At 45.9% G+C, this 24,583-nt stretch overlaps 1 protein-coding gene across 2 annotated transcripts in view; it reads left to right on the top strand.

The window, feature by feature from the left end:
• The window catches only part of MEGF11 (multiple EGF like domains 11), a 1,355,792-nt gene that overhangs the window by 1,167,753 nt on the left and 163,456 nt on the right, over nt 1–24,583 (top strand). For both annotated transcript variants that reach the window (XM_086957988.1, XM_086957987.1), the window contains exon 15: nt 20,962–21,090. In XM_086957988.1, coding sequence (XP_086814114.1) covers nt 20,962–21,090 — 129 coding nt within the window. The remainder of the gene's footprint in view (nt 1–20,961; nt 21,091–24,583) is intronic.

Here is a 24,583-nt window from a genome sequence, read left to right as displayed (position 1 = left end):
GGGAGAAAACGACTTGTTTGCCTTGTAAATAGACCAGTGTGGTTGCCCCTATATATATATATATATATATATATATATATATATATATTCAATAATCTCTCTCCACATGGAAAAGAAGTTGGATCGCACACAATACTTCTTTAAAGTCAATTAGGACATTTATTACGAACAAAACTCCAAACACTCCAAAACACCAACGCGTTTCGATCTCCAACTGAGATCTTGATCACCGTATATATATTGATCAGCCCCTATCTTGGTCAAGGGGGGGCTGAGAAAAAAGAGGGGTCACAAAACGTGTTTTCTCAATGCATTTTCCATAGGAAACTTTAGACAAGGCTTCAGGTCAAACTGCTGAACGGAATTACGCCAAATTTGGCAGGGAGAAAGGTCTTTTTGTGGCTTACGTGTTCCAAGGAGGACCTTCCCAAGCTTAATGTTGATTGGCTGTAAACCATTGAAAGTAGAAGTGTTGCCAGACATTCACTTCCCCTACGCGGAGTAAAAGGGACATCTAATTGGCTAGCTTGTTCCAAGGAGGACCTTCCCAAGATTAATGTTTATTGGCTGTAAACCATTGAAAGTAGAAGTGTTGCCAACCATTCCCTTCCCCTCCATGTACTATCAGGGACATCTAATTGGGTAACAGGTTCTAAGGAGGACCTTCCCAAGCTTAATGTTCATTGGCTGTAAAGCATTAAAAGTAGAAGTGTTGGGAGCGATTCCCTCCCCCTCTGCGGAACCCCATGGACATTTTATCAAATCAAAAATCAAATCAGGCGGCTGCTGAAGGGCATTCAATGGGGAGGCGACTGGGAAGACAGGGTCTCCCTGTACGCCGACGACATGTTAGTGTACCTCACGGACCTCGAGCATGGGGTACCGGTCCTGTTGGCCTTATGCGAGAGACTTGGCACGGTGTCGGGGTATAAAATTAATTGGTCGAAATCAGTACTCTACATGCTAAATGGCACCCCACCGCCCCTGACTGCAGACTGCCCGTTGTTGATAGAACCCCTCTCCTTCAAATACCTGGGAATCCACATCACCCGGGAACAGGCGACCTTCCTAGACCTGAACCTAAAGCCACTGCTGGATAGGTTCAAGGCGGACGTGCGACATTGGAAGTCCCTCCCATTGACGTTGCTAGGTAGGGCGGCGCTTTTCAAAATGATGGCACTGCCACGCTTCTTGTATGTCCTAGAAAACACGCCGGCACTCGTTCCACCATCATTTTTCAGACAGGTATCGGCACAAGTATCAGGCCTACTGTGGGGAGATAAACCGGCCAGGGTCGCGCATGTGAAAATGGTGAGGGACTGGTACAGCAGGGGGATAGCGCTCCCACACCTTGAATTGTACTACTGGGCAGCGCACCTTAAGGTGATTAATCAGTGGATACATGCAGCACAGAATGATCCCGCGTACATGGCTGACAGGAGGCAACTAGGCCTAAACACCCTACTGGCCCCGCTATATAATAAAAGTCTGTTAACAAAATTGATAGGCCCGACCAAACACACGGTGGCTCTGTGGCATAAAGCTCAGAGGCGACTGGGATGGGAGGGAGTGATCACCAAGCTAACACTGCTATGGGATGCCAAGAGCCTAGGTAACCTACGACGTAGTAAGGGGTTTGACCAGTGGGACGACATTGGGATCTCCACAGTGGGGGACATGTGGACAAGGGAAGGGGTGATCTCCTTCGCGGTCCTGAGGGAACAATATGAGATGGCGATAACTGAAACATATAGATATATACAGATCAGACATGCACTCCTGTCTGTGTTGGAGCCAGGCACCGCAGTCCCAGAATCGGCTCCGTTAGAGGACCGGCTACTAACAGACTACATGGAAGCAAGTGCTATCTCACTCACCTACCGCAAGCTGCTCAATAACTTGCCAGACCCACTGGTAAAACTGAAAGAACGTTGGGAGGACGAGGTTGGGGAACTGGATGAAGCGGACTGGAATGCAGCATTGGCATCGCCCAAGGAGGCGGGTATATCTACACGCTTTCGACTAGTACAATTTAAAGTCCTACATAGGGTCTACTACACCCGCACGACACTGCACAGAATCCAGAGGGCTGATCACCCATACTGTCTGAGAAATTGTGGGGAGGAGGGTACGCTGTTCCATACGTTGTGGGACTGCCCAAATATCCAGGATTACTGGAGGAGGGTTACACGCACAATGGGCCAGACCTTGCACACCTCATTGATCCCTGAACCCAGAGTCTGCCTACTGAATGTATGGAATCCGACAGACCTTACACAGCATGGGAAGGGATGGGTAATTATTGGGATGATGTTGGCAAAACGTGACATAGCACTGAACTGGGGGGCAAGCACTACCCCGACCCTGACTCAATGGAGTAGAAATATGGATATGCTAATTATTACTGAAAGGGCAGTCTACCAACAGAGACTCAACCCACGAAAATGGAATAAAATATGGTCACCGTGGAATGTATATAGGGGTGAGATCTGTGAGCCACTACCCGAGGATGACGATACTGATAGTGAAGGGGAAGAGGAGGAGTCAGCGTGAGAGGGAGGAATGGGGGATGGGTTAGGGACATAGGAGGAGGCGGGATGATTGAGCCTGGCGAATAGAAATGACGATGATTTCAGTCTGGAGATGTAACATGCTAAATGCCTAGAAAAACATATACTCTCGCAAAACTGATAAGTAATATAATGGAAACTAGAAAATGTCGAGACCCGGTTTGTGGTTAAGTTGTAAAAGAGAAAAATGTTAATTTGAAAAGTTGCATAAGTGGCTGCTGACGGCAGAATGTTGATGCCGCGCAGTACAAGTACGATGATGCATATTTTCCTTGTTTCTGCAACAATAAAAACAAATTTTAAAAAAAAAAAAATATCAAATCCGGGTCATTTGTATAGCGCACATATCACACGGAAGTCTCATGGCACTTGCAGACAGCTCTGATAAGATACTTGTTTAGTTGCCAAATAGCCTAGATTTCAATTTTTTTCGAAAACAGTTATGATCTGAAATGGTGTGTAGGTTCAAAGGGAGTTTATTCCAAGACGCAGTGGCAAGATAGGAAAAAGACCTTCCTCCATGTCTTGCAGTGCAGATTCTGAAGGGCGCAAGGAGGAGTTCATTGCTCGATCAAGAGCGACCTGCCGGGCTGGTACCATTGTGGTTTTTTGGGCCAATAACCCGGGCCTTTTCCATACATGTTTTTATGAGTCAGACAGAGGGTCTTAAACAAGACTCTCTGTCTAACAGGAAGCCAATGTAGAGACCTCAGACAGGGGGCAGACGAGGATCTAGGCGGAAGGTTCAGAACCAATCTGGAGTTTAGTCAAATAGCCTTCGTTTATCAAGGACAACAGGGCATTTTCATAGTCCAGGCGATTTATTATCAGGCCCTGTACTCGTGGTTTCCTGGCCTCCGTAGGGATCCATTTGAAAACCTTTTGGAGATTTTGCATCACTCCGAAGCAGGAGCCAACTATATGGTTGATCAGATTTTTCATTGGCATCTGGCTGTCCATGTGGAAGCCTAAATTTCGAACCTTTGGTTTGGGTATTGGACAGTAGCCAAGGTTCAGGGGCCACCAGTCATGAGACCAATGCTCGTTAGCTTTGCCAAAGAGCATGATCTCAGACTTACCTCCATTTACTTGGAGTTGGTTTGAACTCATACACCTGTCAATGTGGGACATGCATCTTTTGAAGCGCTGTTTAGTTTCTGATGGATCTGGGTTGAGGGTGACCAAGATCTGCGTGTCTTCAGCATATGACAGGACATCAAAGCTAGTGGCGTCATGTGCAGGTTAAAAAGAACCCTGGGGCACTCCCATCTTGACTGGTCTACTACATGAGACAGTGTTTCCCACCTGGACCATTGTAACATGGTCTGTTAGATAGCTTTAGAACCATTTTAAGGCTTTCCCCCTGACACCAATCTCCCTGAGCCGATGTACTAAAGTACTATGGGAGATGGTTTCAAAGGCCGCGGAGAGGTCAAGCAGAACAAGAATTGTTGACTAACCTTTATTCAAGGCCAGTCTGATGTTGTCTGTTACTTCCACCAATACTGTCTCTGTGCTATGGGCCGCCCTAAAACCCGACTGTAGCCCATAATTCTCTAGATAGGTGACAAGCTGTTGGATTACTAATGATTCCAAAATGTCCCCTTAATAGAGAAGCAGCAAAATTGACTAAAGTGTTTCAAGTACAAGTTTGCTCCTTATTGGGTGGGAACGGTTCAGTGTTGTCAGCCATTTTGTGACATACTTCAAAGGAGTACGAGGAAACAAAGTAGTAGAGGTGAGGGTAGGAACACTATTAACTCTGTACAGTGGTCACAAGGTGGTGGACAGGGATTGTGAAGGTAAAAATAGCTTTTTATATATTTTAAGGGCCATTTATAAAATTGGCGTGGGGTGTACAAATCAGGGCGGAAAAATAACAGTGTGTGTTGCGGTCTTCTTTTTATTAAGTTTGCAGGTTGGTTAGTTCCCAGGAGCACTATTTAGTTATAATGTGGTGTTTACCTTTCTGACAAGGGGGTTTCATTGCACAGAAAAAATGTCGGTCTAGGTTTGAAACAGTTTTTATTAAACAATTACAAATAAACTTTCTTCGAAAACTCACGCTGTATATATCAAAGGGTTGACAAATAAAAACGCAATTCATAAAATATCACTTAAGTGTGGTCACACCCTCCCTTTTTTTCTGATATAGATTGTAAAATTGTTGCCCCATATTCTTGATAATATACGAGGGCATGATTTACGTTTAGATTAAATAGAAAAGAAGTGCTACAAGAAACACTCCCGCACTATCATTTGAGGTCACAAGAACAAAAACAAGTAAAAAAACTGTTAAACTCAAATGACTTGATATTACATAGAAATGTATACTTTAACCCCTTAAGTGCTGCTGACGGCCAATGGTCGTCAGCAGCGCTACCTCCCCAGTGCTGCGCACGACCATTGAACGTCCATTCAGCACTAGTTCTAATGGACAGCGCAGCACTGGGGAGAAATGTTTACACGCAGCTAAGGTGTTAACCGTTTTTACAGTTTCTATTCTGTAGAATTCAGGAACATTCTGTCATAGTGCTTAGATGTCGCTAACTGCTCCGCTAACAAATCACGTACACTTTTAAGAATATATAGTATAGTAGTATAATAATATACACTACTGGTCCTATATTTTCTATAGGAGAAGGTGAATAGGAACCGAAACTGAGAAAAATGGAAATTATTAAATATCATTCATAAATGTAAGGTTTATCAAAGGTATTCACTAAGAAAGTATATTCTTTTAGACTGCAATTTTGAAAAATATTCTCACTGTAAAAATATCTGATCAAGTAAGTTATAAAGGTCACTACACTGTGTTTCAGATGGTTTACTCCTGGTGCCGACAAATCTCCAATTCCTGTTGTGTGACATCATGACACTCTATTACAATATAAAGAGTGTCTCTCTTGTAACACAAAAAGGAAAAGGAAAATAGAGTTATGAATACAAAACAAGATCAATAACTAAATACTTTCCAGCGGTGAAGATGTTCAGAGTTTCTTTTCTCTGGGATTTCGAAATGTTTAATCTTCGCAGCGACGGGTCATAATCTCCTCTGAGATCATAATGACTGTGAATATTATGATATACATATTCACACTATATAATCCCAGGGGGGAAACAGAGTTAGATATCAGAAGGTGCTGACGTTACATATAAATCTTTACTCTTTGCAACAACGGGTCAGGAACTCCTCTGAGATCACCATTTCAGTAAATAATATGATATACATATTGACAGTATATGATCTCAAGGGGGAAACACAGTAGCAACCAGAAGCTGGTGACGTTACGTATAAATCTTTAGTCTTCTCGCCGATGGGTCACCAACATGTCTGAAGTCAAGTACAGTGTCAATATTATAGTATACAAAGTTACAGTATATGAGCTCAAAGGAGCAATGTTTTCTATATTCTGTCTGTTTCTGAAATCAAGCTGCTGACGTTACAGAAAAAAGGCAAAAACAACCAATAACACTTTTTCCTGTGGCGCTTACTGGAGGTACCTGGTGGGCTAGTTGGCGAGTTTGCACACTTGTCACATTAGACCTTGCCCCCCCCCTGCACCACTGTGCAAACACGCCCCCTGGTGGGTTTTAAGTTGGAGGATTAAGTCCCTTTGAATCCTGAGGGTCCCTGGTGGCCAACTAGCCCACAAGGTACCTCCAGTAAGTGCCACAGACCTGCTTTGCAGAGAGGTGGTCCGAGGCCATGCCCCTTTTTACACCACTCTGCAAACGCGGCATCTGGTGCACTGCTGGTGGGGCGATCAGGTCTTCTTGTGTCCTGAGGACGTCAGGACACAAGTGGACTTCAGCCTCCGAGCAGCAGTGCACCAGAAGCCGCGTTTGCAGCGTGGTGTAAAAAGGGAGCGAGGCCCTGGACCTCCTCTCTGTATTCCAGCTGTGTGGTGCTTACTGGAGATACCTGGTGGGCTAGTTGGCCCCAGGGACCCTTCGTATTCAAGAGGACTTATTCTCCCAACTTAGAACGTGCCAGGGGGCACGTTTGCAGGGTGGTGGAGAAAGGGGGCATGGCCTTTGTCCACCTGTCAGTAATCCCACTGTGTGGGTCTTACTGGAAGAAAGAGGTAGGCCAGTTGGTCCCTAAAGGACCCCCAGCAGCGAAGGGGACCTCAATCCCCATTCAAGAGCGTGCCAGGGAGCGCGTTTGTAGAGTGGTGGGAAGAGGGGGCATGGCCTGCTCTTCGAACTTAGCAATGCTGCTGTGTGGGACTTACTGGAGGTAATAGGAGGGTTAGTTGGTCCCCAAGGATGTCCTTGGGGGCCAACTACCCCTCTTGTCACCTCCAGTAAGTCCTGCACTGTGGGATTGCTAAGACGTCTTCATAGGCCATGCCCCCCTTTCTCCACCATTCTCCAAACTCGCCTCCTGGCAGACTACGGGATGGGGGGTGAAGTCCAATTTACTCCTGAGGGACTTTGGGGACCAAGAAGCCCTACTGGTACCTCCTATAAGCCCAACGCACCGGAATTACTGAGCGCTGGTTGGAGGCCCAGCACCCTTTCTCCACCACTCTGCAAACGTGATTACTAGTTAAAAAAGTGTTTGCAATGTCATAGGTTCCGCATTTGTGAGAATTAGAGCTACTGGTGTTATAAATGCAAACAATTTTTACAAATTTGTTTGAGAGTGGAGTGGATGGACGTTGTCAGTAGTGGAATTATGTGATATGTTGTGCAGTGAAACTATGTGAATAGAAAGTAGGGGGTATTTTGTGTATAGGAATTATGTAGAGTGGGATTATGTGTTATGGAGAGTAATTATGTGGTATGGTAGTCTGTGTTGTGGAGTGGTAACCTCAAGTTTAGTCTTCCTCGTTTCCATAGAAGCTCAACTATAAACTCAGTGAGACCAAAAGAGATGGAATCACCGAGTAGCACTTGTGGACCTAGTTAGAGGTATGAGCAGGGCCACTGGAATTATATAACTACTTGGCTGCACCGACTTTCGCACAATTATAAATATTTTGCATTAGCCACATAATTCAACATCTGCACCCTATTCTGCAGATATGAACAAAAAAAGCCTTGTTTCTAGCTGAAACAGGTCAAACCTTACCAAAAATGCAGTGCCAAGTGTTACAGTGTGGTGGAAGGCCCTTTGCAAACCTAGAATGGTCACCTATTACTTATTGCTAAATGTGGATGTTACATTGGTACTAATGGTGTGCAAGCCACACTTGCTTCCCGCTGCATCTCTCTTGCTTCCTGCTGCGCTTCTCTTGCCTCTTTCTGCATTTCTGTTGCTTCTTTCTGCATGTTTCTTTCTTTTTCTGCACTTCTCTTGACCTCATTCTGCAAACCTCTTGTACTTTCTGCACCTCCCTTCCCTCTTTCTGCACGTCTGTTGCCCCTTTCTGCACCTCATTTGCTTCTTTCTGCACCCCTGTTGTCTCTTTTTGCACTTGTCTTCCCTCTTTCTGTACCTTTCCTGCCTGTTTTTGCATCTCTGTTGCCTCTTTCTGCACTTTTCTTGCTTCTTTCTGCACCTCTGTTGCTTCTTTCAGCAATTCGCTTGCCTCTTTGTGCACTTCTCTTGCCTCTTTCTGTACCCCTGTTGCTCCACTGTGCACTTTCCATGCTTCTTTCTGCACCTGTCTTGCTTCTTTCTGCACCCCTGTTGTCTCTTTATGTACTTCTTTTGCCTCTTACTGCACTTTTCTTGCCTTTTTCTGCACCTCTCTTCCCTCTTTCTGCACATCTGTTGCCTCTTTCTGCACATCATTTGCTTCTTTCTGCATCCCTGTTGTCTCTTTCTGCACTCGTCTTCCCTCTTTCTGTACTTTTCCTGCCTGTTTTTGTATCTCAATTGCTTCTTTCTGCACTTTTCTTGCTTCTTTCTACACCTCTGTTGCTTCTTTCAGCAATTCTCTTGCCTCTTTGTTCACTTCTCTTGCCTGTTTCTGCACCACTCTTGCCTCTTTTTGCACCTCTGTTGGCTCTTTCTGCACCTCACTTGCTCCCCTTTCTACACTTCTCTTGCCTCTTTCTGCACCCTTGTTGCTTCATTCTGCACTTTCCATGATTCTTTTTGCACCTTACTTCTTTCTGCACCCCTGTTGTCTCTTTATGCACCTCTTTTGCCTCTTTCTGAACTTTTCTTGCCTTTTTCTGCACCTCTCTTCTCTTTCTGCACGTATGTTGCCTCTTTCTGCACTTCATTTGCTTGTTTCTGTACCCCTGTTGTCTCTTTCTGCACTTGCCTTCCCTCTTTCTGTACCTTTCCTGCCTGTTTTTGCATCTCACTTGCCTCTTTCTTCACCTTTCTTGCTTCTTTCTACACCTCGGTTGCTTCTTTCAGTAATTATCTTACCTCTTTGTGCACCTCTCTTGCCTGTTTTTGCACTTCTCTTGCCTCTTTCTGCACCCCTGTTGCTTCATTCTGCACTTTCCATGCTTCTTTCTGCACATGTTTTGCTTCTTTCTGCCCCCTCCTGCCTCTTTCTGTACCTGTCTTGCCTATTTGTGCACCCATCCTACTCTTTTCTGCACCCCTCTTGCCTCTCTCTCCACCCCTCTTCCCTCTTTCTGCACCTCTGTTGGTTCTTGCTGCACTGCTCTTGCTTCTATCTGCATCTTACTTGCCTCTTTCTGCACTTTTCTTGCTTCTTTCTGCACCCTAGTTGCTTTTTTTAGCAATTCTCTTGCCCCTTTGTGCATTTCTCTTGCCTGTTTCTGCACTTCTCTTGCCTCTTTCTGCAGCCCTGTTGCTTCATTCTGCACTTTCCATACTCCCTTCTGCATCTGTCTTGCTTCTGTATGCCCCCCTGTTGTCTCTTGATGTACCTCTTATGCCTCTTTCTGCACTTTTCTTGCCTTTTTCTGCACCTCTCTTCCCTCTTTCTGTACGTCTGTTGCCTTTTTCTGCACCTCATTTGCTTCTTTCTACACCCCAGTTTTCTCTTTCTGCAATCGTCTTCCCTCTTTCTATACCTTTGCTGCCTGATTTTGCATCTCAATTGCCTCTTTTTGTACTTTTCTTGCTTTTTTCTACACCTCTGTTGCTTCTTTCAGCAATTCTTTGCCTCTTTGTGCACTTTTCTTGCCTCTTTCAGCACCTCTCTTGCCTCTTTTTGCACCTCTATTGGCTCTTTCTGCACCTCACTTGCTCCTTTCTACACTTCTCTTGCCTCTTTCTGCACCTCGGTTGCTTCATTCTGCACTGTTCATGCTTCTTTCTGCACCTGTCTTGCTGCTTTCTGCACCCCTCTAGTCTCTTTATGTACCTCTTTTGCCTCTTTCTGCACTTTTCTTGCCTTTTTCTGCACTTCTCTTGCCTGTTTCTGCATTTCTCTTGCCTCTTTCTGTAACCCTGTTGCTTCATTCTGTACTTTCCATGCTTCTGTCTGCACCTGTCTTGCTTCTTTCTGCACACCTCCTGCCTCTTTCTGTATGTCTCTTGCCTCTTTATGCACCCATCCTACCTTTTTCTGTACCCCTCCTGCCTCTCCCTCCACCTGTCTTCCCTCTTTCTGCACCTCTGTTGGTTCTTCCTGCACTGCTCTTGCTTCTATCTGCACCTTACTTGCCTCCTTCTGCACTTCTCTTGCTCCTTTCTACATCTCTGGTGATTCTTTCAGCAATTCTTATGCTTCTTTCTGCACTTCTTGTCCTTCTTTCTGCACCCCTCCTGCCTCTTTCTGCAGCTCTCTTGCCTCTTTGTGCACCTCTCCTACCCCTTTCTGCACTCCTTTTGCCTCTTTTTACACCTCTGTTGGTTCTTTCTGCACTGTTCTTGCTTCCTTCTACACCTCACTAGCCACTTTCAGCACCACTTGCTTTTTTCCTGCACCTCTCTTGCCTCTTTCAGCACCTGTGTTGCTTCTTTCTGCACTTCTCTTGCCTTCTTCTGCACCTCTTAGTTAGAAGTAGTTTTAATTCTCCTGCCCTAATATGCACAAGGGCCATACAGGGAAGGTCATGCCAATCAAAGGGGTACCCCAACCCATGGTGTACCCTAGTGTATGTAGGTGTTTTCACTGTACTCTAAGTGTCTTTCAGCATAGCACTGGCTCCAGGCCTGGTTAGTCAGAGTCCGTTACCACCAGTACCCGTCAGCAAAAAGTTGGGGGCACAGGATGACTTTGCAACAAGGCCTTTTTCTGCTCCTCTGTTGCTTCTTTGTGCACATCTCTTGCTTCTTTCTGCACCTTTCTTCTTCTTTCTGGTCTTCTGTTGCCTCTTTCTGCATTTCTCTTTCGTTTTTCTGCGCCTTTCTTCCTCTTTCTGCACATGTCCTTCCTTTGTAGTCATAGTTAGAAATTAGCATTTAAAAAAACTTTGAAATTCACTGAAAAACCATAGGTTTCAGGGACGATATAGTTAGAAATGAGAATTTAAAAAACCTTAGAAATTCACTGAAAAAAACACAGGTTTCAGGGACGTTATAGTTAGTTGGACATTTCACTCGTACAAAATCAGAGAAATTCAGCCTTTATAGTTAGTTCAGCTATGACATGGTCAGTGACATCACTCATGACATCACTGATGACATTTCAAATTACATCACTGATGACATCACTGATGACATCATCCTTGTGAAAGAGTGGCAGACCTCCTCTCACCCTAATATAACCTTTGATACACACATTCAAAAATAGAACCTAAAATTTTCAAAAAAATGGAGATACCAATACCAGTTAGAACAACATATTCAGTAATTCCAAAATCTACATACAAATCCACTCATTCACCAATAATTCTATATAGTCACTCATACATGTACTCACTCATCATATGTACTCATACACCTATACATCCTGTTACACACCTACACTTATACATAGAGTTATTCACACATATACTCACACATGCAAATAAACTATCAAACATCCATTTACTTGCAAATACAGCTCTACACACACCACTACACTTATTTCTACAGAAACGTACACATACTTACTCTCTTAAACAATCAGTTATAGAAACACATACTTATTTATACAGGAACTCTTCCAATCTGTCACTGTCATATATCCTTACTTATATACATCAATACTCACATATACTAGTTTAAAACATATGTAATTACTCATAAAGACACTATTGAGGCAGTCATTCACTCACTAACACACCCATACACACACTCATCCACCTACACAGTCCTGCACACATGCTGTCTTCAAAACACATACAAAAAGTGAATCAGTCATTCATGCATCAGTACGCTAAGTAATACCCCCCACCAAACCATACAGACACTCATTCTGGTACTCAAAAAAACAACTAATAACCCATCTAGACACTCATGTAGCTACTCACTAACCCATGCAGCCACTTATACACAAAGTGAGACACTGATACAGATATTTACATATTTAAACATTACTCGCTAATAGATGTATTCACTAAGATATACTTAATAAGTCAGTTATACAATCAATTTTACAACAAAAAAACATTTAGACATTTATTTACCCATTTATTCTTCAATCAACCTTTAGATATACATATATAAAAATATGTATTTTTCAGAAAGACACACATTCACTGGATGATGTCATCAGTGATGTCATCAGTGATGTCATTTGAGATGTCATTAGTGATGTCACTGACCATGTCATGAGTGATGTAATATGTGACGTCATCAGCAGTGCAATGCGGGCGCGCGAGTTATAGTTAGCTGAACTAACTATAACGGGGGAATTTCAATGATTTTGTATGAGTGAAATGTCCAGCTTACTATAACATGTGTGAAACCTATGTTTTTTTCAGTGAATATATATATATATATTGTCTGTGAGCAAGGGCGGATGCCCGAAACGCGTCAGATTGCTTGGTTCAGCTTGTAAATAAAATCTGTGCTTTAAATTACTGGATCCACGTGATTTCCTGGGTCGCTGTGGTCGGAGCCTGGGAGGTTGCACTTGTTCGATATATATAGCTGTTTTGAATACAATAAATTGAATAGCCTCACATGGAAATTGTTGTGTGAGCCATTGATTGTAAAATGTACAGTTGAAATGACAATAAAAGGTATTTATAAAAACAAAAAGAAATAAAACTGCATTGTGTTGTAAAGTCCTTCGTGGTTTTGCAAAACGTTGTAAACGTCACCAGGTTGTAATGTCCATGGGGTAAATGCATGCGGGCTAAAACCTTGCATTGTAACGTCTGATATTCCTTTTCAGTATATTTTGTCTGAATATATCCTTCCTGCCGCCACTCTTTAATAAGCCTTTACAGCTTGATTACATCTACTTCCGGAGAACCAATGAAACCAGGGAACTCATGAATATCGTTTTTCCAGCCCTTGTGTCCATCATTCTGTGGGTAGAAGAGGCTCTTTAATCTGCAAACCTGTTTGATGTTCCCTACATACAAGGTACCTGGGAAAAAGCCAGACAGAAAGTCTTTACCTCCTTTCAAGTTTGTTTTGGGTCCTTCTATTAAGGAACTGGATTGGCTATCAGCAGTGAGGATGGAAGCAGCAAACACATGGCTTTCTTCGTCGTGACATCACAACATCTCTGTCTTTCAGAAATTCTACTTCTGGCCTTCTGAACTTCACTGCTTGCCAGAGAGCAGTAGGCTTGCATGCAGGATGCTGAATGCATGATAAACTTCAATGCCCCAAAGAGCCAGTAAAAGGCGTCTTAAACCACCCCACACTTTTCCTCTGGAATATTCCAGATGAAATTTATGTCACAGATCCATGATAGGAGTGTCACAAAGCTCGCGGCATTGAAAAAAAGTACCAGCTGTCAGTACTAAAGTGAAGAACTGTCGTTCAGAAAGCAAGTAGGTTACTGTTGTTCAAGCGCTCGTACTTTCACATCAAGATACTGGTAACTCCATGCTCCATACCTTCCACACTCCACACTGAGACGAATATATACCCTCACAACGCGTGTGAATACTTTGGATGCAATTACAATGTGGTCGTTGAACGACAATGTTGTTAGAACTCATACCATTACATCGCAAGTCATTACTACAGAATAGTATTATTTACTATTCCTACTCCAGTTTGCACAATAGCAGGGAAGGCGTTGTTGGATTCTAAATCCAACATCATTGTGCCCCCTACAGCACGTCATACTAATGACTTGCGATGTAATTGTTTGCGTGGTAAAAACGCGTGTGTTGTAACAATCGCGTTGTATTGGTACCGGGTTGTGGAGACAGCGTTTCCCCACCCTTTAAGAGCATCCTACCTGCCACAGCACGTCTCATCCAGGACCTGAAGAAATAAGCGTATCACTTGCATCTTGATAGAACACTATAGACTATAGGCTCCCCTTGCTGCCCACACAATGTTCAAAGCCAGATGCATATTTTACAAAACCATCATGACTGGCGTCCTCACTTATCTTGCAGAAAACCTCACCATCTCTGGTGGTTTTCCGCACACACACATTCAGTACATCATAAGACTGCAGAATAAGAACTCTAAAAAATTTAAAACAAGGCAGCAGGCGTTTTCAATCGATGCACCTGGAAACTGGAATAGCATCTCCGTGTCCATTAGGACCAACTGAATGCTGCTCCAATTTAGGAAAAAGTTGAACACTCACCTCTTTAAAGAACACTACATCACAAAACGTTAGGCATCCACAAACCAGCTACCTCACCTATCACTCGTTCACTATTCGCATGTATTTTACCCTGTACAGCGCTCTGGTGTCTTTTGGTTAGGTGAACACTATAGAAATACCACATACATATATATGCAAAGTTGTGTGTCCATGGAATTTGTAACTTGCCATCATTGCACACTTCTGAAGTGCATCGCCGCAAAATGCTCACATTTCAATTGATAAGTTGGTGTTTGTCTTCGCTCGCTAGTAATATTACAGAGGAAAACCTAACGTGTGTTTGAAAAGCTCACATTCACACGTGGGTATCTTGGCACTGAACTAACAGAAGCCTATTGTTAGCCTTTCCAATGGCACTCATTTTATTAACCTCAGACGGGTGAAAGATTGAGTGGCCTGCAGGATTCAAACCTGTGATGTTGAGGTCAAAGTTCTCTTTCTGGACTGGATCTATTAGTCCACTGAGCCACCAGTCCCGACATCACTTACTATCACTATAGCATAACCGGACGAGAAGAGGAATTTGCTTAGATACCGTTTTGTAGGTTCTCGTCCGAAACAAAAATACAATGGTCACTACTTGTAAACACTAATAGGGTAACAGGAGCTGGCTGTGTGAGAAAGAGACCGTTTTCTGCATGGGTGTCTTCCTTAAAAAAAGGTGAGTTTTCAAGTACATTGTAATGTGGCTTTAGGCAATAAAACATGTGATAAGACCAACGCGGTTCTCTTCAGGGACCTAATCCATTGCGTTTTTGCTGTCAGAGTATAACACAATTCTGTATTTTCCATGCATCTGCTTCTGCAAAGACAATTTATAGGTTTTGTATTTACTCTTTGCACAGAGAAACCACTGCTGTTTGCGTCACTCAGACCAGACCGGTGGGCCGCCCGTAAGCAACCTCCAGATTGATCAAGCGAGGCCTATTGATGCCCACATGAACCGTACATTCCTGCATGCCTGGCTTTACCACTGTAATATTGCCACACATTTTAAGCAGATAACAGTTAAAATTTCAACCTATCTACATAGACAATCTTTTTCTGCAGCATGTGGTGACTGTGCAACACATGTCAATATGCACAGATACATCACACTGATGCACGCAAAGCCACGCCTCTCAAAGAGACTGGAAAAAGAGGTGTACTGCAGCAAGGATGAGACATCCTGCACTGTGAGCAGTAGCAGGGTAGCTACCTGACAGGTGGACTGTTACTCAAAGCATATCAATCAATTATTTGTAGAGTGCACTACTCACCCGCGAGAGCTAAGGAAGGGCGTGGGGGGAGTTGCTACTGTTCGAACAGCCAGGTCTTGAGAAGTCTCCTGAAGGTTGGTAGGTCCTGGGTCTGTTGCAGGTGGATGGAGGGGGGGGGGGGTGTTCCAAGTCTTGGTGGCGAGGTGGGAGAAGAATCTGCCGCTGGTGGTTGTTCGGCAAATTCGTGGAACGGTGGTGAGGGTGAGGTCAGCGGAGCAAAGCTGGCGGTTGGGAGTGTAGAAGGTAAGTCGTTTGTTGAGCTATGTTGGTCCGGTGTCGTGGAGTGCTTTGTGAGCATGGGTTAGGAGCTTGAAGGTGATCCTTTTGTTGACGGGGAGCCAGTGCAGGTCTCTAAGCTGGGCATTGATGTGGCTGTGGCGGGGGATGTCGAGGATGAGGCATGCGGAGGCGTTCTGTCTGTGGAGTTTGTCTGTGGTTCCCGCGTAGAAGGCTTTGCCCTAGTCCAGCTTGCTGGTTTCCAGGGCACAGGTGACCATCCTTCTGGTTCCAGTGGGGAGCCATCTATAGATCTTGCGAAGCATGCGGAGTGTGTTGAAGCAGGAGGAGGAGACAACGTTGACTTGCTGGGTAATTGACAGTGATGAGTCCAGGATGAACCCCAGGTTGTGTGTGTGGTCGGTGGGTGTCGGCGCAGCTCCCAGCGAGGCCGGCCACCAGGAGTCGTCCCAGGCGGAGGGGGTGGAGCCGAGGATGAAGACCTCCATCTTGTCTGATTTCAATTTCAGGTGACTGTTCTTCATCCATTCGGAGACGGCCTTCATTCCTTCGTGGAAGTTGGTTTTTGCAGTGGCGGGGTCCTTGGTGAGGAAGAGGATCAGCTGGGTGTCATCGGCGTATGAGACGATGTTGAAGTTGTGCGATCGGACAATGTTGGTGAGTGGTGTCATGTAGACGTTAAAAAGGGTCGGGCTGAGGGATGATCCTTGGGGTATGCCGCAGGTGATCTTGGTGGCTTCGGATCAGGATGGAGGGAGGCAGACTCTCTGGTTTCTGTCGGTGAGGAAGGAGGTGATCCAGTCCAGGGCTTTGTCACAGATCCCTGTGTTGTGGAGGCATGTGTGTAGGGTGTGGTGGCAGACGGTGTCGAAGGCAGTCGATACGTCTAGGAGGATGAGGGCTGTGGTTATGCCTTTGTCCAGCAGGGTCCTGATGTCGTCGGTGGCGGTAATGAGGGCGGTTTCGGTGCTGTGGTTGCTGCGGAATCCCGATTGGGACGAGTGCAGGGTGTTGTTCTCTTCGAGGAAGTAGGTTTATTGTCTGTTGATGATTTTTTTTTATATGACTTTCGTCGGGAACGGGAGCAGGAAGATGGGCCGGTAGTTCTTGAGGTCCTTAGGGTCTGCCTTGGGTTTCTTGAGTAGGGAGTTAATCTCTGTGTGTTTCCAACTCTCCGGGAAGATGGCAGGCTCAATGGAGCTGTTGAAGATCTTCCGAAGTTGAGTGCGATGATGGAGCTCGCTTTGTTGAAGATGTGGTGAGGGCAGGGGTCTGACGGTGAGCCAGAGTGGATGGTGTTCATGGTTTTGATGGTGTCATCATCGTTGACGTGGTTCCAGGAGAGCAGGAGGCCGGTGTGACTGGGGGGCAGTGAGTCTGGGGTGTTGGCGGCTGTCGGGGGTCTTGTGGATGTCTATGATCTTGTGGTGGAAGAAGGTGGCTAGAGAATCGCAGAGGTCTTGTGACGGCAGGATGTCATTAGAGTTTGCGCTGGGGTTGGCGAGTTCCTTCACGATGTTGAAGAGCTCTTTGCTGTTGTGTGCGTTGTTGTCGATGCGTTCCTTGAAGGAGGTTCTTTTGGTGGTTCGAATGAATTGGTGGGGCCTGCGGCTGGTGTTCTTGAGGGCTGAGTAGTTGTCCGGTGTCTGTTCGTGGTGCCACATTTTCTCGAGTCTTCAGCAGGGTTACTTGGATGTCTGGAGGTCGGTGGTAAACCAGAGGACCTTCTGTCGGTGCGTCTGTTTGAGGCTTTCTTGATCGGGCGAGAGTGTTGGCGCAGTCGTCGATCCAATGCCTGAGGTTGCGGGCAGCTAACTCCGTGTCGGTGTGGTCGGTTAGTGGGTCTCGGGCGAGGGTGGTGATTAGCTGGTCTTCTGAGACCTTGTTCTAGCTGCGGTGGGGTATTATTTGTGGGTGGTTGTGTGCAGTGTTTTTCTTGAAGGAGAAATGGCTGCAGAGGTGGTCGGTCCAGTGGAGTTTGGTGGTGTGGCTGAAGGTGACGTGGCTTCCGGCAGAAAAGATGGGGTCGAGCGTGTGTCCGGTGGAGTGGGTGGGTGCCGTGACGAGTTGTTTGAGTCCGAGGTCGGCGAGGTTGTCCAGCAGGGTGTTGGAGTTGCTGTTGTTGGCGTTCTCAAGGTGGAAGTTCAGGTCTCCAAAGAGGATGTAGTCTGTGGAGGCCAAGGCGTGCAAGCTGAAGCCGTCTGTGATGGAATTGTTGAACTGTGGCTGGAATCGAGGGGGTCTGTAGACAAGAGTTCCTCTGAGGGTGGTGTTGAGATCCATGTGGATCTGGAAGTGCAGGTGTTCGGCGGTGCTGAGGGTGTCTTCGGTGTTGGTCGAGATTCTGAGGGTATTTCTATGGACGATGACGATTCCTTCTCCCGGTCTGTTGATGTGGTCCCTGCGGGTGATCTTGTAGCCATCCAAGATGAATGGCTGGCATTGAGTGCGTGGAGGAGGTTGGCGTCATAGCGGCAACGGGTGTCATGGTGCCCCCATGGTGGGGCCAGGGGGTCTGTCGCTGGCCATGGTCCAGGCGCGGATGAGCGCCGACGGGCTTGCCTTAGGCGCGGAGCGCACCAACTGCACGGCCGCGCATCAGTTGCCATTTAGAAGGGGAGGGAGGAGCAGCTGGGAGGCGGGTGTGTGGACAAATGGGCAATCGAGGGGGGCGGGCCGCAGGGTATGCAGTGGCGGGAGGCAAGCGGGCGGGAAAGGCAAGAGGGCAGTAATGAGCTAAGGGCAGAGAAGGCAGAAATGGCAGAATGCAATCAGAACAGTATAAAACAGAAAAGGTGGAAAATCAGAGAAAAAGGCAGAGAATCAGAAAAAGGCAGAGATATAAACACAGGGAAAACAGTTGGGATGTGTCCAAGGAGGGTCCTGGCGTTGCGAACTAGCGGCAACAGCGGGCAGGAGACACAGCACAGTCAGGTGGAGCTGTGCGGTGAGGGGAGCAACCTGCCTGAGAACAGGGTCAAGGGTCGCATACTTGTCCAGGTGAGGAGCCATTGGTCACTGAAAACAGAATCCTCTGAGACACGGCACAGTCAGGTGGAGCTGTGAGGGGAGCGACCTGCCTGAAAACAGGAGCAAGGGTCGCTCTCTTTACAGCGCAGCAGCCGCCATTAAGAAGGGGAGGTGGGAAGGAGGAGCAGCTGGGATGCAGGGTGTTTGGGCGAATGGAAGATCGTGGGGGGAGGGCCCACAGGGGATGCAGCGACAGGAGGCAAACGGGTGTGAAAGGCAAGAGGGCAGGAATGAGCTATGGGCAGAAATGGCAGAATGCAATCAGAACAGTATAAAACAGAAAATGCGGAAAATCTGAGAAAAAGTCAGGGAATCAGAAAAAGGCAGAGCTATAAACACAGGGACTACAGTGGGGATGTGTCCAAGGAGGGTCCTGGCGGCGCGAACTAGCAGCAACAGCGGGGCGGGAGACACAGCACAGTCAGGTGGAGCTGTGCGGTGAGGGGAGCAACCTGCCTGAGAACAGGGTCATGGGTTGCATACTTGTCCAGGTGAGGAGCCATTGGTCACTGAAAACAGAATCCTCTTCATTCACAGGTCCATGTTAATTCTGCAGTGGATTCAGCATCAAAGGAACCACTTGGGGGTGAAGGTGTCACAGAGAAGTCTCTACTGAATCTACCTGTTTTAGGACAAACTGAACTGCACCAGAGGCCAGGTTGCAATCCGATTCACTTCTCGTCTAGATCTCTTGTGGAGTGATCATCATGTCGCTCAGCGACTTTGTCTAGATAGCATGCATAGGGTAATGTGGCCACATCTCCACTGCCAGAGACCCACTATAAACGCAGCCCAGGCCGGCACAGTAGGACATCTTATGGATAAGAACACATTTGGAACCTCTGTACCTTTCACTACCTCTAGTGGTCTCTGCCTTCATGATCTGAGGCAATTGTGAGCATCTCTAATAAGGCCCAAGTGTATAGGGTGCTCGGTTACAAGATGCCCATTTCTCTGAGAGTACCACCTAATTACATACTTCCCTTCAGGTATCTGCTCAACAAGCATTTCAATCCACTTTTGAATATGCAGTAAATATATATTATGCAATATAATGAACCTAGATGTGCAAACAATTTTCATGTTATAAGTATACTATTTAGTATGCTGTTCACCGACGGACATGAACTGTTTCTCAGTGCATTCTACAAATTCAAGTGCTGTGCAATGCCTGCAAAGAAACATGTTTGACACTAAAGAAATCACCAAATGTCAATAAGTGTAAATAAAAACCTAGACTATGTTATAATTGTTTTAAGCAACAAAGCTTCGAACAGCAGGAACATTTCAGAAGATAAAATAAAATGAAAGGTCAGAGCAGGTTGCCTCTTGGAAGTCTTTGCTAAGGAGGACATCTGCAGCGACGAACCTGGACTTGTCTTTGTACTGTGGAGTACAACGACAGGGCGGGCCCGGTTGTGGCCCTGCTTCCAAAGAAAGACATTTGCACGCTCCTCCCTGGTCGTTTGAATGCAGGACCAACCTTCTTCTAGGTTCACATGGCTTGCAATGTTCTCAAAAGCAGCTTCATCGTTTACAAGGCTTCACACTAGCCCCTTCGCTTATCTTGCAGACAAGCTCACCATCTCTGGTGGTTCTCTGCACACAGGCAGGCAGGACACCAGCAGACTAAAAAGTGTGAAGAGAACAGTCTAGATAGATGGCCTTTTCCGTCAGGGCCAGACAAGCCATAGCGGGCCCCGGGCATTTCCCAGGTGGGCCGCCAGGGTTGGGGACCGATTTTGTTACAGGTCCGTTTTTGTAGCATAGCTGGAATATCAGCCGCCTTGACAAAATCGTCCGAAACAAACAGCTCGGCCGCATCCCCAAACTCCCAGGGGGCCGGTCGAGCACTTTTCCAGGGCCGGTTTTGGTTCCCAGTACGGCCCTGTTTTCTGTACATGCTCCTAGGATCTTGAACATCATCTCCTGTATACATCAGGACTGCCACACCACTATAGCTAGGAAAGAGTTGTTGACTCACCTATTTACTGAACACCATGTCACAATACATTAACCATCCACATCCCAGCCTCCTCTCCTAATGCTTCGTGACCTTAAGCCTGTTTTTGAGTATGGACAGTGCTCTGCTACCTTATGGCTGCATTCATGATATAGTAGTAGCATATACATGTGTATATACATCCACCCTCAACGCTCAAACATGTTATGGGCAGACTGAACATCCTAACCATATTTCTCGACAGTTCAATAGCTGTCTGGTGGCATAGACTTTCTGATGTTGTCGGATATGATGCAAGTTTAGAACTCCTGTAATGTAAACCCCACTCTCTCCTCTCTCCGCAGTGTGCACCAGCGGGAGATTTGGAAAGAACTGCGCAGAGATTTGCCTGTGTACTAACAACGGGACGTGTAATCCCATTGATGGAACCTGCCAGTGCTATCCTGGCTGGATTGGGAGAGATTGCTCTAAAGGTAAGTGGAAAGAGTGAGTACGCGAGTCATTGAGTAAGTCAATGTGTTTACATTTTACTGCAAACTCTAAATCTTAACTGCCTACAGATGTTCATCCTTATAGACACTGCAGCATGAAGACCTGAAGATAAATGTGTTTGCTGTCCCAAAGAGATAGGTTATCAAGAGGATTTGTATTTTGTTGTAATTCTTTTTTCTCTGTAAATATGTCTCTGGGGCCCGCTACGTGCTCTGGGTCTCCTCCTTGCTCTGGGCCCTAGGACCGTGAAACTGTCATCCTTCGTCAGTGAACGTACCTGTTGTTCTTTGAATATGTATAGGTGGGGAATTGGAAAACATTTGCATGTCCTTGGAGAGAGTTTATTTCTGACCTTGATTGAGACCAGTTGCCTGCAGAGTGATTGGGATGCCCGAGTCCCAAAGAGAGGAGCCTTCAGCAGGCCAACACGGGCAAGGGCGGACCCAGAAAATGTAGTTATAGTAGTTCAAAAAAAGGCCATTTTGGGGAAGTTGCTGCTTGAGCATCCCCAGCCACAAAGAACTTTAGAGACAGGATTGCTGGCTTATGTTTTGCAGTCGGAAATCACACATTCAGCACTATCCCCACCCCCACACTCGGAAAACGGCTCAAGGTAATTGGATGTGACTCAGTATAGCTAAGCAGGGGTCTGCACAGAGACGTGCACTGCTCATCCTCCATGCTCTTTCAGCGCGTGCACCAAAGGGCAGAGCCATATACACATCCATGCTATAATTGGCTGCGTCTTCCTTCTTGTTTGGCCTCTTCCTGTAGGGATCATCTCAAATGATCAGGCGTGTGCTGTGATCTAAATGCTCATTAAATCTTTGACTGCTCTTTGGCCATTAATACCCTTTGCACACATAGTTTTGTGGGTTATACACTGAGCGAAGGGTACACCAAGGGTTAGATTAATCAAAGTTTTTGTAAAGAATATCTTCTAAAAAAACAGACATAGCACAAGAAAAGCATCCAGATTCTTTACGTGGTTGAAAAGGTTTCATTTCGCCAAAGGAACAAGCTGGAGTCGAAGGCTGCAGTGCTCTGGATAGCCTGATTTGACTGCCTGTCATAAACATCCTTGGAGAAGCTCGCGTAGCTGTGAACATGAAAATGAGGCTGATATTGAGTCAAAGCAAAAACAAATATGTTGTAGTGCCATGCCCATTTTTTGAACTTTGTGTTGTTAAAGTGTAACAGGTTTGCACTGGATAGGTCCCTTGGCCAAAGTCCATGACAGCCGCTGTGCCTTTGGTCAGGAAGACATTATAGTGCAAAAAGAAATATTAATCATAACACCTCATAGGCAGATAAACTCTTCGGCTGTCACTATGCACAGGTGGTCAGTTTCCCCGGTGGTGTCCATTGAACACTGCACTTTGCAGCATTGGTAGATGCTTCTATGAGGTGAAAGAGGTCCCGACGTTGGCCATTTATAACCATATAAATCCTAGGGTGCATGACTTGATTGTTGGAATGTAATAATTTGAATAATATATACTGTTTATAGCTATCCTGCTTAAGAAAGCTCTATATTTTCTGAAACACCGGGGTTTATTTTTTATCAGTACTTGTGTGTTAAATGTAATGTTAGCTTGATGACAATGCCTCAGAATGTGCTGCATAGTTTGTTTATAATCTTAACATACCCCACATAATTGGATGAGTCTTTTTTGCTACATGATTCAGCTAACCCTGCTTCATAATATGGTCATTCATTGCCACATAATTCTAATGGCCCTGCCCGTTATCCGAACCCTGGTTTGGCATTGGGCTGGACTGTTCCCATGAGGCACAGGGTCAATACTGATTTGCATATGGCCAGGTCTACACTGGGGTGGCATGGTGAGCAAAGGAATGATGGATTTAACCCAGATCTCTTGACTGGTGGTGAATGTTTTGATTTGTTCTGCATTCTGTCCATCTACAGTGTGTCTTTTGCTTTCTCGTCCTAAGTGCACTGGGCATGCACAGATGTGGGTCCTGGGCTCACTGTGCCACTGGATTCAAGCTATCCTGGTGGGTGAGGGGTGAAACCCCAAAACCGGTCCTAGGATGCTTGTTTCCAGTCCAGGGAGGACCTGGAATGGCAGTTCAGGCTAGATTGTTCCCATGAGACACAAGGTCAAGACTGATTTCCATATGGCTGGGTCTAAACTGGGGTGGCACAGTGAGCAAAAGAAGGTTGGATTTAACCTAGATCCCTTGACTGGGGGTGAATGTTTTGATTTTTTCTGCATTCTGTCCATCAATTGTGTATCTTTTGCTTTCTCGCCCTAAATGTACCGGGCATGCCCAGATGTGGGTCCCGGGCTCACTGTGCCACTGGATTCAAGCTATCCTGGCGGATGAGGGGTGAAACCTCAAAACCAGTCCTAGGATGCTTGTTTCCAGCCCAGGGATGACCTGGCATGGCAGTTCGAGCTGGATTGTTCCCATGAGGCACAAGGTCAAGACTGATTTCCATATGGCTGGGTCTAAACTGGGGTGGCACAGTGAGCATAAGAAGGATGGATTTAACCTAGATCTCTTGACTGGGGGTGAATGTTTGATTTGCTCTGTATTCCATCCATCATTTGTGTGTCTTTCATATTCTGAATACTGCAAATCTTCCAAACAGCGCTTGCGCTGACTAGAATTGACCTAAAAAAACATGATTGGCATCAGCAATGCAGAGAGCCTCCACACGAGCTAGAAACCCTCTCTATAATGGAGTTTTCTATCTCACCCTCTCTCCCACATTTCACCTTCTCTCCCACCTTAGGTATTGACTCTTTACTTTGAGTCCGTGTGACGGGAGCTGATGGTACCCAGTGAGTTGGCACGTCTGTAAGCTAGCCATTCCATACATCTTGTGGTGCTGTAAGTTGAGCAGCAGCACATGCAGTGGCCACAAAAAGGCTTGCAAGCATATATTTCTCCCAGGTCGGTTACAGCAGCAGAGCGTCCGTGGCTTCTAGTCTTGTGCCCCCCTTAGTTGAGCATAGCTTCACTCTCCTAGGGTGATCTAGACCTGTCTGCCCATGACCAGAGTGCTTGCTTCCTTCCACCGATCTTACTTTGGGGCTGACAGGGGTCTTTATTAAATGGCACCCAGTGCACTACACCTTGATGCCTGGACCGTCAACCTGTCTGCTCCCACTGCTCGAAAATGCCCCGTTTTGGGGGCTGTTCCTTTGATATTTCAGCTCTTATGTACAATTCTTAATAATTTCATGCAGACATCTGTTTTGTGAAGCCAAAGATAGCAAGGCCCACAACTCCCTCTGTACCTGCATCATTTAACAGGGAGTTAGTGAAACTCTTTATTAAGAGTTGCTCCTGGACTAAGTGTGAGAATGCAGCATAGCTGCAAATCCACACACTCCCTGGCTGTGTGAATGAGAGGGATGAGGGGCATTCAAACACCATCCAATCTGGTACACTAAGAGATAAACCAATAACCAACTCTTCTATACTTATGTGTGTTAGATT

Source organism: Lissotriton vulgaris, chromosome 2_1 (genome assembly GCF_964263255.1).
Source record: "Lissotriton vulgaris chromosome 2_1, aLisVul1.2, whole genome shotgun sequence".
NCBI lineage: Eukaryota > Metazoa > Chordata > Amphibia > Caudata > Salamandridae > Lissotriton > Lissotriton vulgaris.
Note: the sequence above shows the minus strand (reverse complement) of the source record. Positions and strands in the feature narration are given on the sequence as shown.